Genomic DNA, 17,300 nt, shown 5'->3' on the forward strand with positions numbered 1-17,300 from the left:
TTTAAAAAAATTTTTCATTTAATTCCCTCAAATATTTACTTAAATGCTGACTACAGGCTCTGTAATGAGACTTAAGAATATAGTGGTGTACAAAATAGGTAAGTTTCAGGGAGCTTATAGTCTGAGGGGAGAAACTAACATTGAGTAAACACACAAATTATCATCAGTGCTCTTAAGGAAAACAGGGGGGCTTAACTTTCAATTAACTTTTTCAGGGATGGCCTCTGCGAATAAATGACTTTGAAGCTGAGATTCAAAGGATGAGAAATAACCATGTAAATGAAGGAAAGAGATGGGGACTGGAGGCGCAGAGAAAGCATTCTCACAGACAGAGCAGCATGTGTGAAGGGGTGAAGAGGAGAACACCACTAATGTGTTAGTGGAATTAAAAGAAGATAAATGAATGAGAGTATAAGTAACGAAGGGAGATAGTAGAGCGAGAGGGAGGAGAAGTAGACAAGGACCAAATATGGTACGGCCTTGAAGATCTCAGTAAGGAGTATGGAAGCTAAATGTGGTGAGAAGCTAATGAAGCAGGAGAGGTGAGAATTGATTTATTATTATTATTATTTTTTTAAAAACATGCAGGTTATTTTATGAACTGGAGAAAGGCAATAGCAGAAACAAGGTAACCACTCTGGGGATGAGACAATAATGATTTGCCCCAGATTATGACAGTGAGTAGAAAGTTAACAGGAAAGAAAGAACGGAGGTGGACATTAACTAACATAATGTCATATTTACAATCTTGTCTAAAAGAAACTGCTCTTTCCAGGGGTGCTCCTGGAGAAGCAGTCAAATGATGTTACTTCTCATGTGATACCCCTATACTCCTCACAACACAGAAGACTGTTAGTGTGAGTTGGGAAGAAAGCACCTGACTCAGGAAAAGCCAATCCATAAGCAGGCCAGCAGTAAAAACAATCTGCTTCAGCTTGGGCACAGCTTATTAGCTCAGTCAGATTATCTCTTAGTAATTTAACATAGAATTACGTAAAGACTAAGACAGTCAGTAGCTGGGGAAAATAAAACTTAGCAGCTGGCAGAGCAGAACTTTGCAGATCCATGAACACCTACCATCAAGACAATCTTACCTGACGTCTTGGATAATATGAGAACTGGTCCCTGAACTTCCCTAATATCCCTACTTGACCTAGTCTGAATAAGGATGTGTTCCTTGCATTCTTAAACGCCTAATTCAAAACAAGTCCCCATTAGGATAGGATTTTAATTCTACAGATGCAGAAATGGAGGCTGAAAAAATTATTATTAAACTGTCCTAATGGCAAATAACTAGAGATGCAATCCTAGGTATTCCCACATTAAAAACTAAGCTTTTGCATAAATCTCAAGGAGATATCAGATACAAAACATTTAGGCTTTTCTTTCTCTTCAAACTTAAGGTATAATACTCATTGTAAATTTGAGTTTAAGAAAGAAACATAAGGAATCTAGCTCATATTGATTGAATTTACCCACAGAGCCAGCTTAAGGCTGACTGAGAGATCTTAGAGATCTGGACCTATTAGAATGTAAACTTCATGAGAATAGGAACTCAGCCTGCGTTATGTAGAACCTCCAACAGAACCTCCAATACAGATGCTGAATAAATATTTGCTTAACAAATGAATTCAACACAGGGAAGGGTAGAAGGGAAAGTCAGTGAAAAAGAGCTGCTTAGAGTTCAACTGTGACCCCCAAAAAGTGGAAAGTTGTCACAACTCCCACTCATCTCTTACGTTTTCTATTGTTGTTTTTAATATTAACGTAACAGCTTTGAGATATAATTTACATACCATATAGTTCACCCATTTAAAGTATACAATTCAGTTATTTTAGCACATTCACAAAGTTGTGCATTGAACACCACTATCTAACTCCAGATGACTTTCAACATCACAAAAATCAGCTCCATACCCACTAGCAATCATTCCCTTTTCCCTCTGTCCCAACCCCTGGCAACCACTAATTTATTTTCTGTCTCTATGGACTTGCCTATCCTGGACATTTCATATTGTGATACTGTGAAATATTTGGTCTTCATCCCATTTCCAGTCATACAACTTCTAAAATCCTTAAAATCTATGCAGTGATGAGTGTCTTTTGAAGGCTAATGAATGACTGGTGACTGGGGGGCCCTAGTTAGTTTCAGGATGAGGGCTGATCACTGGAAAGACCAAGACATGACTAGAGAATTGGCACTTTCAGCCCCACCCTCCAACCTCTGGGGAGGGAAAAGGGGCTGAAGGTTAAGCTGATCACCAATTGTTAATGATTTAATCAATCATGCCTACATTATGAAGTTTCCATAAAAACTCAAAATGGGTTCTGAGAGCTTCTGGATAGCAGAACACATGCTGGTGCCTAGACGGCATGGAAACTCAGTGCCCCTTCCCATATACCACATCTGGCTGTTCATCTGTATCCTTTGTAATATCGTTTATTAAAAAAAATCAGTAAACATAAGGAAAGTGTTTCCCTGAGTTCCGTAAGCCATTCTAGCAAACTAATTGAACCCAAGGAGCGGATAGTGCGAACTCTATGTATAGCCAGTCAGTCAGACGCACAAGACATAACCTGTGCTTGTGATTCCGATTCCATCTGAAGTGGGGGACACTCCCATGGGACTGAGCTCTCAACCTGAAATCTGATGTTATCTCCAGGTAGACAGTGTCAGAATTAAATTGAATCAGTGGATACCCAGCAGGTGTCCGTTGCAGAACTGACTGCTTAGCTGGTGTGTGGGGAAAAACCCCCATACATCTGGTGTCAGAAGTATTGTGTTGAGTGACTGTATGAAAGGGCAGTGTAGGAAAAAGAGTTTTTAATTTTATTTATTTATTTACATATCCTCTCAAATATAACTGGAATTATAGAATGTGATCTTTTGTGACTAGCTTCTTTCCGGCAGTATGTTTTCAAGGTTCATCCATACCGTTGCATGTGTCAGTACAATAGTCCCCCCGTTATCTGCACAGGGTGTGTTCCAAGACCCCCAGTAGATGCCTGAAGCTGCAGATAGTACCGAACTCTATATGTAGCATGTTTTTTCCTATGCCTACATATCTATGATAAAACTTACTTTATCAATTAGGCACAGTAAGAGATTAATAATAATAAAATGGAACAATTTAACAATATATTGTAAGAAAAGTCAAGTGAATGTGGGATCTCTTTCTCTCTAAATATTAATATCTTGTTGTATCACATATTCACCGTTTCTGATCACAGTTGACTGCAGGTAACTTGAAACTGCAGGTAAGGGTGAACTATTACACTTCATTTTATAGCAGAACAATACTCCATTGTATGTATATACCATACTTTGTGCATTCATCAGTTAATGGGTATTTGGGTTGTTTCCTTCTTTTATTTTATTTTATTTAAATTATTTATTTATATTTATTTATTATTTTTGAGATGGAGTTTTGCTTTTGTTGCCCAGGCTGGAGTGTAATGGCCCGATCTCAGCTCACTGCAACCTCCACCTCCTGGGTTCAAGTGATTCTCCTGCCTCAGCCTCCGAGGTAGCTGGGATTACAGGCATGCACCACCATGCCTGGCTAATTTTGTATTTTTAGTAGAGACGGGGTTTCTCCATGTTGGTAGTGCTGGTCTCCCAACTCCCGACCTCAGGTGATCCGGCCCACCTTGGCCTCCCAAAGTGCTTGGGATTACAGGAGTGAGCCACTGCGCCCAGCCAGGTTGTTTCCTTCTTTTAGCTGTTACGGATAATGCTGCTATGAACACTCATTTACAAGTTTTTGTGCAGACATATGTTTTCAATTCTCCTGGATTTATATCTAATTAGTAGAACTGCTGGGTCACATGTTAACTGTTTAACTTTTTGAGGAACTGCCAAACTGCATTGCAAAGCAGCCGTTACCATTTTACATTCCCATCAGGCATGTATGAGGGTTCCACTTTCTCCACATCCTCACCAACACCTGTTATTTTCTTTTTATATACTGCCATCCTAGTGGGTGTAAAGTGGTATCTCATCATGCTTTAGAGCTATGTTTCCCTAATGACTAATGAGGCAGATCCTATTTTTTATTTGTTTATTGGTCTTAATTAAACTTTTCATCATTGAGTATCCCTTATGTGAAATGCTTGGGAACACAAGTGTTTCAGATTTTGGATTTTTTGGGATTTTAGAATGTTTGCATAATACTTAGAGACTGAGCATCCCTAATCCAAAATCTGGTATGCTCCAATGAGCATTTCCTTTAAGCATCACGTAGGTGCTTAAAGTTTCAGATTTTGGAGCATTGTGGATTTCAGATTTTTGGATTTGGACGCTCAACCTGTACTGTCATTGTTTTAAAGCTGGAGAATAACAAGGGAATTGGGAAAAATTATTCACAACATTAAGAGAAAAACGTGAACAAATTTAAGGTGTTTGAAACAGCTGATCAACAATGAACCCAATTCTGTAGATGTATCTGTAGAAAAATGAACATCTCCACATAATATTCAAAAGTGAAATAAGGAACCAAACCTACCCTAAATAGGTAGGACTACAGGTGTGTGCCACCACACCCAGCTAAATTTTTTCCTTTTTTTAGAGATGAGGTCTCACTATACTGCCTAGGATGGTCTCAAACTCCTGGCCTCAAGGAACCAAATCCTCTGCACTATTTTAAAGAGAGCTGGAAAATACTTGGGTTTCACACTACTAAAGAACTAGGAGTGATGTAACAATTATTTGAAAACCTTAAGGTATTATCTTGCTTGTTTTTCTGGACCAGTAACAGCTTAAAGTGGCTAAAAAGCCAGTGTGAAGAGGCAGAACAGGTGGCAAACAGGACAGGGCCATTTAACACAACCAAGCAGAGATAACTTAACATAGGTCTTTCAGGATAAAACTACTCAACTAAATAAATTTATGTAACACTTACCTCAAGGGTCCAGAAAGACATACTTTAAAAAACATAAAAAGTAGGTATGTGCAAACTAAAGTTTTCATTAAAGAACAGGACACTGAGATAGACTATGATTTACCTTCTAATATTAGACAGTATGTCCATCACTGAACTAGTAAAAAACATACTATCTTAGGATTCCGACTTTTGTTGGTAAAAAATTCATGAAATTCCACATTTGTCAAAATACATCGTTAATTAAAATCTAATTTACATTAAGTTTAAAGTAAATAAAAATTTAGGGAAAAAATGACAGGTGACCACATTGTGTCCGAATAGTAAATAAACAGCAATAGAAAATAAGTCAGCATTTAAAAATTTCTATCTATCTGAGATGAGATCTCATTCTTGTCACCCAGGCTGGAGTGCTGGCATAGTCATAGTTCATTGCAGCCTCCACTTCCTGGGCTCAAGCGATCCTCCTGCCTCAGCCTCCTAAATAGGTATGACTACAGGTGTGTGCCACCACAACTAGCTAAATTTTTTATTTTTATTTTTTGTAGAGACAAGGTCTCACTATATTGCCTAGGATGGTCTCAAACTCCCAGTATCAAGCAACCCTCCTGCCTCAGCCTCCCAAAGCAATGGGATTACAGGCATGAGCCACTGTGCCTGGGAAAGTTTAGCATCTTTAATAATCAACTTAATCTTGTATGACCAACAAATATCTATTACCTTAAATCATTTTCATTCTGGGTACTAAACACAATGAATTATAGTTGTTTTCTGATTATATTTACAATCTTTTGAGAAAACAGTGACAAAATCTACATAAAGCATTTAGTAACCCACTTACAACATAGGATTAAAGAAGTCATAAACTAGTATGTATGTGACAATTTGGCTGAAGTATGTGGGAGAAAGTAGGTTTTCAGGTGACTGTTAAATAAGGGGAATAGGAAGCCTTCCCCAATTTGTATGATGTGGTTTGGATTATGGCACACAGAGGTACAAGAGGAATTTTGTAAGCAAAATGTTATTCTGATATAGAACATAGGGGTTTACTTGGATGCAATGTATGACTAAGTAAGTTGGCAGAAATAGTAAGAGGTTCCATTTACTCTGCATGTACTTTACGCTAGGCACTGCTAAACATTTCAAAGGCTTAGACAGAATTAAGTTAGCCTCCATAATTATTAAGTGGAGAAACCAGAGTTCAAACCCAGACCTAAGTCGCTCCACAGTCCATGTCTTTTAACCCCTATATTATAAGGTCCTTTAAGAGCCTGTATTAATTAAAAGTGACATTCATGTGCAAAAGAAGCAATGATAAACTAAGAGAGTGGTACTCAAAGTATGGTCCATGGGCCCCTATGTGGGTCCTGAGACCTTTACAGAGAGTACACAGGGTCAAAACTATTTTCCTAATGATAATACTAATACTTTTTTTTAAAAACATTGTATTAACATTTGAATTGATGCCATAGGGGTAAGACTGCTGGTGCTTTAGAATGAATTAAGGCAATGACATCACGATGCAATAGTAGTCACTGATTTCACAGCTAAAATTTGTTTAAAAGTCAGCTCACTTAAGAATGTCCTTGAGGAAACAGTAAAAAATGATTACTTTTATTAAATATTGGCCTTTTCTAATTGTGTGAAAAAAATGGAGATTACATATAAGCCACTTCTGCCGCATACCAACTTCTACTGAAGGACGACTGTCTCAAGGAAAAAGTACTTGTGCAACTGAGTTGTGACCTGACCACCTAGCCACTGTTTTCATGGAACACTATTTTTACTTGAAAAAACGACTGACAGACAAATTATGGTTATTCAGACTTAATGGCTGGAAGATGTTTTCACAAAAATGAGCAAAGTGAGTCTATGGCTTCAAGGATAACCATTTATAGCATTTATTGCTAATGATAAAATTTCAGCTTCCTCTGAACTTGTCCTAGAGGCATGGTAAAAAAAAGAAAAAAAAAATTGAGCTTCCAAGAGAAAATTAGAATTTTAGAAAACTTGTATCCACTACTGTGAACCTGACAGATTCTCAATACTTAAGATTTTTCTGAATTGTGTGGTTATCATGAATTTTTTATTGAATAAAATATGTTAGCATTTGGAAGATGTGCGTAACTCAGTGACATAATGTTTTCCAAATAATCCAATGCATGGTGTTACAAAAAGCATCAGTAAAAGATGGGTAAAAGTTATATCTGAAGTGCAAGACAGACCAATAGATTTTAATGTAACAGTGTAAGAAAAGTTCACTCATGTGGCTTCAGATTCTACATTGCAATTAATCTTTTAAGAAACTACCTCTTGTGGAATTACGGTGTAGTATCACTTAATCTCCATAATTATCCTGAAAAGCCTATGAAAACATACATACCTTCCTTTTTCAACTGTCTGTCTGTGTGAAGGTGGATATTCTTCACACACTTCGACCAAAACAGTGTATCACAAAAGACTGAATGCAGAAATAGATGAGAATTCAGCTGTCTTAAGCCAAATATTAAGACCCGAAAAAAAGGTTCAACATGGCCATTCTTCTCACTATGTATTTTTGGTCTTGAAAAATGTCCTTATTTTATAGGTGTCAATATATAGTTCCCATATTAACTATAGAAAAAGGAAGAACTCCAACCCTGTCTTTTACCAAACCTAAATGAAAAGCACAGAAAACAAACTGTGTTTTCTAGTGTTTGAAAGTCCACAAGTGACACACAATTTCCAAAAACCCCTCTGAGAAAAAAGAAAACATTTACTGAATACCTATTATACCCCGTGGACTATGCTCAGTGCTTTCACATAAAACCTTTTCATCAAATTTGAGACTGGCATTAAGGCTGAAAGAAGTCAAATGGAGGAAATATGGTAAAGTACAAAAAGAACAGACTCTGACACACCTGAATTAAAATCATTCCCTTGAATGTTATCTTATTAAATCAAAAGCACAAGAGTTTCTTCTTTAAAATTTCTTCTTTAAAATAAATTCAATATTTATAAGATTGAGAGAAATGTGAATACAGTTAAAAGCATATAGAGTAGGTGCTCAAAAAGTTCCCTTCAGTCATACTCCTCTCTTCTGTTCCAAAACTAAATCAGCGAGTAAGTACCAAAATCAAAGATCAAGGTTAAATCTGATGACATGCTCTTGTTTCATTCATCATTATAGGCCTCAAATAGACGAATGCTACTCCAGAAAACATTTAAAAATATTTTAAGGACCCACAACCACTATCGGGTATTAGAAATCAATGTTTAAAAACTACCTTTGCATTTTTTTTTCTAAAGTAGCTTCATTCTTTGAAATCTAAAGCACTCCTACAATTCTTCCCAATCTTGTATATTCATTTGACATACTTAGTGACTATGAAAAATAAGGGCATCTTGGTATCTCCAGGAAAACTATCAATGAAGCAATTCTCAAACTGGCTACCTTGTAAACCAGGAAAACTGGCAGGAAGCACAAAAACAATCATTTAATTCCTAATTATATTTCTATCAGATATTTCATATTGTCACATGCTTGGACTATTATGTGAAAAATTAGACAGTAGTTATTTTAAGTATAGTAAATATGTTCCAAGATTTGTGGTGAGAGAGATCAGTCTCTAAAAGTTAACAAGACTTAATACCTTAACAATGCTTTTCATTCTGTACACTTTAACAAATCACCGAGGCTCTTTCAAAACAACAAAACAGCTGATCAATTTATTAAACTCTTGCCAACCAAGCACCTTTTTTAAAAAATGTTCAAGCTGACTTCATATTTTGTGTTTGTGTGGATAATCACAAGTTTCTAATTATGTAGCATTTTAATATTCTTTTATATTTAGGGTAAGTTGTTTTCTTAAAGTTGTGTTTTTAAAAGATCTAGTTATATTTTATGCTCTATTTGAACCTAGACACTTAGAACTTTCATCAAAAGTATGCAGGTTTATTAGGAAATCTACAAGAAAATTCCCCTCTACTTTAAAAAACATAAATTAGATGAGCTTAATTTACTTTATCCTGATAAGTTTTTTATTTCAAGTGTGGTCACTTCCCATTTCCTGTGCTGCACTGTATACCCTCTTTTCTATGGTTACTATTCTCAAACTAAGACTGGGGATCTTCTACAACACTGTAAGAAGCAGCCACGCCATGGTGAATATCATCTGATAGTTCCGATAATTATTTTAAATGGATACTCAACATTTGCCTTCTTTGTTGCTTTTGTCTTTCAAGAAACTTAACATGACCACATTTTAGAGGAGCCAGAATGGTAGAGAGAGGTAGGAACAAATATCAGATGGAAATCTATGCATAACTTTCAACTCTAACACTCAGAAATTATAACTTTAAAAGGGATCACTAATCTGGTGTGTCTAAACTGCCCTTCAATGAGCAGCTACACGTCTCTGTATTAAAAGCTTTCCCTATTACTTGTTCAATGTAACAACTTATACAAGCAGAGAGAAAAAACAGCCACTGAAAATAAGGGAGTAAGAGAATCAATTATACTGAATCTTGTTAAATCCCTTCCCTCTCCCCAAACAGAAAAGCTGAAGGTGATAAAACGCTCAGAGAATTGCCAGGCATCTTCCTAACATTACCTATTAATCTTCACAACACTCATGAAGCAGATGTCAAGTACCTCTAGTTTTACAGATGAAAGAACCATAAGACTAAGCGATTTCCCCCAAGGTCATACACAAAGTTAGAGATCAAATTAAACTAAACTCTAGGACTTTGTACTCTTCATCATTTCTAATCAAATAAACTGTTAGATCAAAATATGCTACAATTACCTCTCCCTAAATGCTATATACTCTGTACATGGGCTGTTCCAATAAGGTAGCCACTAGCCACATGTGGCTATTAAGCACTTGAAATGCAGCTAGTCTAAGTGGAGGTATGCCATAACTGTAAAATACAAACTGGATTTTGAACATATGAAAGGAATAATGTGAAACGTCTCAATTATTTTACACAAATTAGATGTTGCATGGTATTTTGGATACACTGGATTAAGTTAAATTCACTGGTCCATACTTCTTTCCAAAGACTTCCCATGAAATAGATGTCATCATAAGATCCAAATCAAAAAGCAATTATTTTCTCAGAATTTGCTGTATTCTACATACATTATGTAACAAAATGTAGTAACCATATCTAAAGGGTGATAAGTGTTTAGAGAGATACAGCATATATGTAAGTAGGCTGATAAGTGTTTAGAGAGATACAGCAGATATGTAAGTAAATACACAAAACAGACCACTGGACTGTTCGCTAAATATAAAAAAAGAATGTTTCTATCTAATTACAAGTATATGTGATTTTGAGTAAGTCACAGTGTGGACAAAGTATGACTTTCCATTAGAATCATATGTTATTTCCTTAGGTGGAAGTGAAAATATTCCTACCCCTAATGTATGCACAAGGCTATCAAAGTCACCAGAGGACAACCATAAGGCACTATGAATTTCTAAAAAAAAAACCTGGCTAATGTCAATATATACTTATTTTTTAAAAGTCACACATCACAATATTATTCTAATACAGCCTCAGCTCTTAATCTGATTTTGACTAAAGTACCAAAAGATATGAGGTAGGAGGAAACATCAATTTAAAAAATAAGGATAACTTCAGAAAGTCTGGCAATTCCACCAAAGGTTGAATATAAGTTTCCATATGATCTAGCAATTCTATTCCTAGGTATATAGCCAAGAGAAATAAAACATACATCCACACAAAAATGTTCTTAGTAGTATTATATAAAATAGCTAAAAAAGTGGAAACAATGAAAATGTTCATTAACTGAAGAACGGATAAATAAAATGTGATATATCCACGAGCTGGAGGATCATTCGGCCATAAGGATCATTCGGCCATGAAACACTGATACATTCTTGTTACAACATGGATAAACCTTGAAAACATTACATTATGTGAAAGAAGCCAGTTACAAAAGAGCACAAATTGTACAATTCCATTTATATGGAATATCCAGGATGGGCAAATCTAAGAAGACAAAAACTGGTTGCCTGGGGCTGGGGTAGTTGGGAATTGGAGAGTGACTGTTAATGAGTACAGGTTTCTTTTTGGGGCGGTGAAAATGTTCTAAGATTGACTGTGGTGATGGTTGCAAAACTGAGAATACACTAAAAGCCACTTTAAGTGGGTGAACTGTATGGCATGTGAATTACGTCTCAATGAAGCTGCTAGAAAATGAAGCCAGAAATGTAGAGGAAAAAAGGGTTATAGGGATCTGTCAAGCACCTAATTGCTATTTTTCTGGATTCTGTAATTTTGTGGTACTTACCAGTTTTTAAGTTTTATTATTTGTGATTTTTTCACATTCTAAGTATTCATATTAGTAAAAAACATTTTCACCACATTCTTTCACAAACAAGTAAATTTACTGAAAAATCATTGTTATTTAAGAAGCTCATTTTTATGGCATGCGAATTATCTCAATAAAGATGTGACATCTTTGCATTAAAAAAAGGGATCACAATGGTAATATGTTAACCTTAAAAGAACCACAGAATTAACAGCCCTGGACACTTAGTAGTCCCTCAAATTATGAAACCCACTGAAACGCATAAACTACTTTAAAGATAATATTAACAGCTTTGTAAAAAGCCCAAAAAATATCTCAGTCAAGCAAACTCTCAAGTTCAGAAATGCCATGGGAAGTTGAAGATTTCATTATGAAAACGTACCGAGGAACGACATAAAAAATACTGCTTGACCACTTTCCCTAAAAGCTAAACTCGTGATTAAGATGCAGAAGGGAAGTATTAAATCTATTTATCTAAACTCTTAAAGCTGAAGGGAAGAAGTCTTCTATCAAAAATCTCAGTGGGGTGTGTGGGTATGCTTGTGTGCATGTGTGTATTTAACCCATACACCTTATGTAGACAATCTCGGGAGCAGCTGTATCTAAGACAATGAAGCTTTTTTTTTTCCTTTTTAAATAATCAAACGTGATGGTGCCATTCCCTAGCCCACCCCATCCCCCACTACCACCACCAGCAGGTGGAGGGAAAGGATACTGTAGACTAGAGGATGACAGCTTTGTATAACCCTTTGGACTTTATATGTAAGAATGCAGCTGGTGGTCTCCTCTCAGGAGGGGGTAAAGAGATTTGTGGACAAGCTGAAATAAGGGGTATCCTTTGCCTGGAAGAGGGCACACCGTGAGCCACATCTTGAATCAGCTATATCCAGAGTAAAACACAGGCCGCTGGAAGGCACTGTTAGCATCACCAGGATGGCCTCTCACGCCGGGGGTGTTTTTTTTCAACGGAGAAGTTGTCCTGTAGTTTGGATATTGGGGGGAGGCAGGGGTAAAGCGGGAGTCGGGAAGACCAGAAAAAATGCCTTTAAGTGGAGACGCCTCGGGCCTCGCTGAGGAAGTTCAGAGCCCCACTCGGTCGCCACACGCTCACCCTCCCATCCCCACCGCCCTCCTTCCCGCGGCGCCAGACGTCGGTGCCCGAGAGAGAGAGCCGGAATCTCCGCCACTGCCGGGGAGGGGGCCGCGGCCCGGCAGGGGCAGCACCAGCCGCACACGCACGCCTCCTCCGCACGCGCCGCGCCCAGCCTCCCCGCCGCGCGGCCCGGCCCCTCGCACCCGCGCCGGGCCGGCTCCACCGGGCAGGCCTAGGCCGCGCCGGCCGTACCCGGGCACCTCGCTCCCCGGCGGAGGCGGAGCAGGCCCGACATAAACTTCCCGGCGCGCTAGCAGAGGCGTCACGGACGGGCCGGCCCCTAGCGCCATTCCCCGAGGCCCGGAGGCGGCTCCCGCCCCTACTCCCCACACTCGGGGTCCCGGCGGAGACCGGCCCCAGGTCCACAGCCCCTACCCCTCCGGCGTCGTCCCCGAGTTTACCTCCAAGTCGCGGCCTTTGTTCTTGAAATTCTTGAGCCGTTGGTTGTCCAGTTTCTCGTTGTCCGCCATGGCCGGGCCGGTGACTCCTTCCCCCGCCCGGGCCCCGCGGGATCCGCCCCAACCACCGCGCCGCACCGACACTCCCAGGAACCGGGCCGCCGCCTGAGCTGCTGTGCCCGCCGCGCCGCCGCTTCCTTCCTCCTCTCACCTGCCTCCGCCGCGGCCTTCTCCTCTCCCCGCCCGCCCCCCCGCGCTAACCCCAGCGCGACTGCAGCTCCGGCAAAGACAACTGTGGGGCCGGGCGGCGGCAACGGCGGCGGAATGTGCTGCCGGCTGAGAGGGGGAGGCAGCCTCGATCTGCAGGCCCCGGCGCTGCGGCCACGCCCATCGCCTCCAGCCCAGCTCGCCCATTGGCCAACCAGGCTCCGGTGCGTTCGACCAATCTAAAGGGGCGATGGAGAGCCGGGGCGGAAAGAGCGAACGGAAAGGGGAAGCGAACGACGCTGGGAGGAGCCGGCTCCGGTCCGGGAGGGGTGCGGCGGGGGCAGGCTGGGAAGGACCACATGCCTTCGGAGAGAGGGGTTGGAAGCAACAGAGAAGTAGACTTCAGGGGAAACCAGCAAGGGGAAAGAGAGGCCCGGGAACGCAGCAGGGCGAGTTGTTTTGCTCCACTCGTCCGGGAAGCCCTAGATGCCAGGGGTTCAGGGTCGAGGCTGCGTTAAAGTAACGTTCTTTTCTCCCCGGGCGCGCCCTGTCTTCCTGGGCATTCCTTGCGCTCTCCGTTCGCTTTGCAGAGAGATCTGAGCTTCGCTCTCTCCCGGGTCGGACACTCGCAGCTCCGTTCCCGGGCTGGGGCTCCCTGCCGTCCAGGGCCGGGTCTGGGGGCCAGGACCTGCTGGGATGACGTGAGTTGAGGAGGCTCAGCGGAAAGCGACAGGAAAGGTGGGTGGAAAAGGAAAGGGCCCATTAGACGAATCTGATTCATCTTCTGTGACTAAGCACCCGCAACAGGTAGGAATTTAGGCAGAGCTGGTGATCCTGGGACAATAGCACTTCCTAGGTAATTCGTCTTAGAAAGTTAAAGAAGCTGCTTGACCACAAAGTATGAACTTCTGGAGGGCGGGGCCCGTGGCAGCTGACAGGGAATATTGTCTGTTGAGAAAGGAAATGAGTTCCAAGGATACCAGGGACAACATTACCAGAGGCAGAAATGACACGAGATACAAAAGAACGTATTCAACAATTTCACAAAACAGAAATGGAAAATTATTTTAAAATATATTGAAATATCAACGAATACACGACACCTCAAATGTACAGGGATATGTAAAGCAGCAACTCGAGTCGGAAGCAAGGAATCGAGGCGTTAGGTGTGTTTAAACTTGGCGAGGTAGGGAGAAGAGACCCTGATACAAACTCCTTCAGAATCGTTGACTCTCGGTCCTTTCTAGTATATTTTTTGAGTAGAACAACGTGCAGGTAAGTGTTTAAAATGCAGATCTTCCTTAAGGAAACACTTTTAAAGGCAACAGAGGGGAATTTTTTTTTTTAAGTTAAAATGGAAGAAGTTAGTGGGTTTAACAGATATGAACAACTGAGTTTCCTTTGGGGGAGAGGCAATGAAAAGAGCCGGAGTACTTTAGGAATCACTTTGTAGAGGATATTGTAGTGGGGGAAAGGAAGGTAAAAATTTAGGAAGCAGAGTAGTACCTTTAAAGTCGTCAGTACTTTATATACATCAACTGGGCTATGGACAACAGAAGCTGTGCCTGGAAATAACTCACACTGAAAGTTAACTTGAATATAAATTTAGAACAGATCTTAAATACAAATGATGATGTTCATTATAAACTTATTCTTCAAAGACTCATTTAACTGAAGTAACATACCTGAGCACTGATGTTTTTCAAAATGAGTTTAGGATAAGAAAATACACTTGAAAAGCTGGCATATGTATGTATTTTGCGCCATCATGGATTTTATCATAAGCAGTGTTCAAGAAAACAAATTACCAGCGAATTCCCACCCTATGAGTAAAAGTTATCTTGTCAACATATCAATAGATGAACATTTTGTACTTCTTGGAATATATTTCATGGTAGCTTTCATGATGAAGTTTATAGACGTGTCTGTTTTATGTCTTCATGTCGCCAGCTACAACTGAGTGTCTCTGATGATTAAACAACAACCCGAGTTTTCTCTCCGCAGAAGACTCCTAAAAAAGGGTTGTGATTAGTTACCAACTGAGAAAGATGCAATACAAATAGGAAATAACCGCAATTTATAATTTTATTTGTTTATCTAAAATTTGTCTTCCTCCCTAGACAGTAAGCTCTCTGAAGTCAAGAACCATAGTTGTTTTGTTCACTACTGTATACCCAGCACCTAATAGTACTTGGCACATAAGTACTCAGGGACTATTTGTCAAATGCAAGACCATATGCCCCTAAAGCAGGAGTCAGGAAAACCAGAAAAAATGCCTTTAAGTATTACAGAAATGCTGCAGGCCTCCACTTAAATTGAAAAGCAAGCTAACCCCTCTTGATAAAAATGTGGATTGAGATCAAGAAGCGGCTTCTCCGCTCCTTCTGGAATCTCCACCTGGTTCAGCCTGCTGCCTCCGCTCCTGCTTCCACCATGTCCATCAGGGTGACCCAGAAGTCCTACAAGGTATCCACCTTTGGCCCCCAGGCTTTCAGCAGCCGCCCCTACACAAGTGGGCCCAGTGCCTGCACCAGCTCCTCGAGCTTCTCCCTAGTGGGGAACAGCAGCTTCTGGAGTGGCCTGGGCGGAGGCTATGGTGGGGCCAGCAGTATGAGAGGCATCACCACCATCACGGTCAACCAGAGCCTGCTGAGCCCCCTTAACCTGGAGGTGGACTCCAACATCCAGGCTGTGTTCATCCAGGAGAAGGGGCAGATCAAGACCCTCAACAACAAGTTTGCCTCCTTCACAGACAAGTACCGTTCCTGGAGCAGCAGAACAAGGTGCTGGAGACCAAGTGGAGCCTTCTGCAGCAGCACAAGATGGCTGGGAGCAACATGGACAACATGTTCGGGAGCTATATCAACAACCTTAGGCGGCAGCTGGAGCCAGGAGAAGCTGAAGCTGGAAGCGGAGCTTGGCAACATGCAGGGGCTGGTGGAGGACTTCAGGAACAAGTATGAGGATGAGATCAGTAAGCGTACAGAGATGGATAATTAATTTGTCCTCATCAAGAAGGATGTGGATGAAACTTACATGAACAACGTAGAGCTGGAGTCTCACCTGGAAGGGCCAACTGTATGAAGTGGAGACCTGCGGGCTGCAATCCCAGATCTCCAACATGTCTGTGGTGCTGTCCATGGACAGCAGCCACTCCTGGACATGGACAGCATCATCGCTGAAGTCAAGAGGCAGTGCAAGGAGGTCGCCAACCGCAGCCGGGCTGAGGCTGAGAGCACGTACCAGATCAAGTATGTGGAGCTGCAGATGCTGGCTAGGAAGCACAGGGATGACCTGCGGCATACAAAGACTCAAATCTCCAAGATGAACCGGAACATCAGCCAGCTCTAGGCTGAGATCGAGGGCCTCAAAGGCCAGGGGGCTTCCCTGGAGGCCGCCATCACAGATGCTGAGCAGTGTGGGAAGCTGGCTGTTAAGGATGCCAATGCCAAGCTGTCCAAGCTGGAGGCCACTCTGCAGCGTGTGAGTACCAGGAGCTGATGAACGTCAAGCTGGCCCTGGAAATGGAGATCGCCACCTATGGAAAGCTGCGGGAGGGCTAGGAGAGCCGGCTGGAGTCTGGGATGCAGAACGTGAGTATCCATGTGAAGACCGCCAGCGGCTCTGCAGCTGATCTGAGCTCGGCCTATGTGGGCCTCACAAGTCGTGACCTCAGCTATGGCCTGGGCTCCAGCTTTGGCTGTGGCACAGGCTCCAGCTCCTTCAGCTGCACCAGCTCCACCAGGGCCGTGGTGTGAAGAAGATCAGGACCCGCAATGGGAAGCTGGTGTCTGAGTCCTCTGACTTCCTGCCCAAGTGAACAACTGTGGCAGCCCCTCCTAATCTGCCCCTCCTGTGGCTGCCACAGACTCCAGGAGGGAGGCTGCTGTGTGGGGAAGCACAGAGAACAGGAGACCCCCCTGAGGCTCAACCCACCCATGGGGGAGTTTACTGTCTGGGGACCCCCCTTGCTCATGCTTCCAGCTACAAAACAATTCAATTTTTTTTTTTTTTTTGTCCAAAATAAAACCTCAGCTAGCTCCACCAAAAAAAAAAAAAAAAAAAAAAATTGTGGATTGAGTCATTATTGCTTCTAGTTTACTGAGTTCCTTCTATTTATATAAATTCTTGATTTGGTATCAAGCTCATTCTGGGGTGAAAGTTTAGGGAATAATTCAGACATACATTTCAGGGCAAAACCCCCTATGTATTTAAAAGTAGTTGTGACACACTTTGTTAAACAATTATCCTTAATTATAATTCTTAGTCTATTGGCTTAAATTTATTACTTGAAAATGTCACTACTCGTTTGCCAAGTTTACATGCTTAGTGTCTATACT

The 17,300-nt window shown here is 41.2% G+C and overlaps 1 protein-coding gene and 1 pseudogene across 2 annotated transcripts in view; one reads left to right on the plus strand and one right to left on the minus strand.

Annotated features, from left to right (window-relative positions):
• KPNA4 (karyopherin subunit alpha 4) overlaps positions 1-13,132 on the minus strand; it is a 70,404-nt gene extending 57,272 nt beyond the window's left edge. The window contains exon 1 of the mRNA XM_003256385.4: positions 12,757-13,132. Within this exon, the coding sequence (XP_003256433.1) occupies positions 12,757-12,825 (69 nt within the window). The 5' untranslated portion in view covers positions 12,826-13,132. The remainder of the gene's footprint in view (positions 1-12,756) is intronic.
• Positions 13,133-14,941: 1,809 nt separating this feature from the next.
• Positions 14,942-17,007, plus strand: LOC101177084 (annotated as a pseudogene). Its single transcript, XR_004032340.1, has one exon. The product of XR_004032340.1 is annotated as a keratin, type II cytoskeletal 8 pseudogene (transcript).
• Positions 17,008-17,300: the final 293 nt, after the last annotated feature.

This window comes from Nomascus leucogenys, chromosome 11 (assembly GCF_006542625.1).
Source record: "Nomascus leucogenys isolate Asia chromosome 11, Asia_NLE_v1, whole genome shotgun sequence".
Lineage (NCBI taxonomy): Eukaryota > Metazoa > Chordata > Mammalia > Primates > Hylobatidae > Nomascus > Nomascus leucogenys.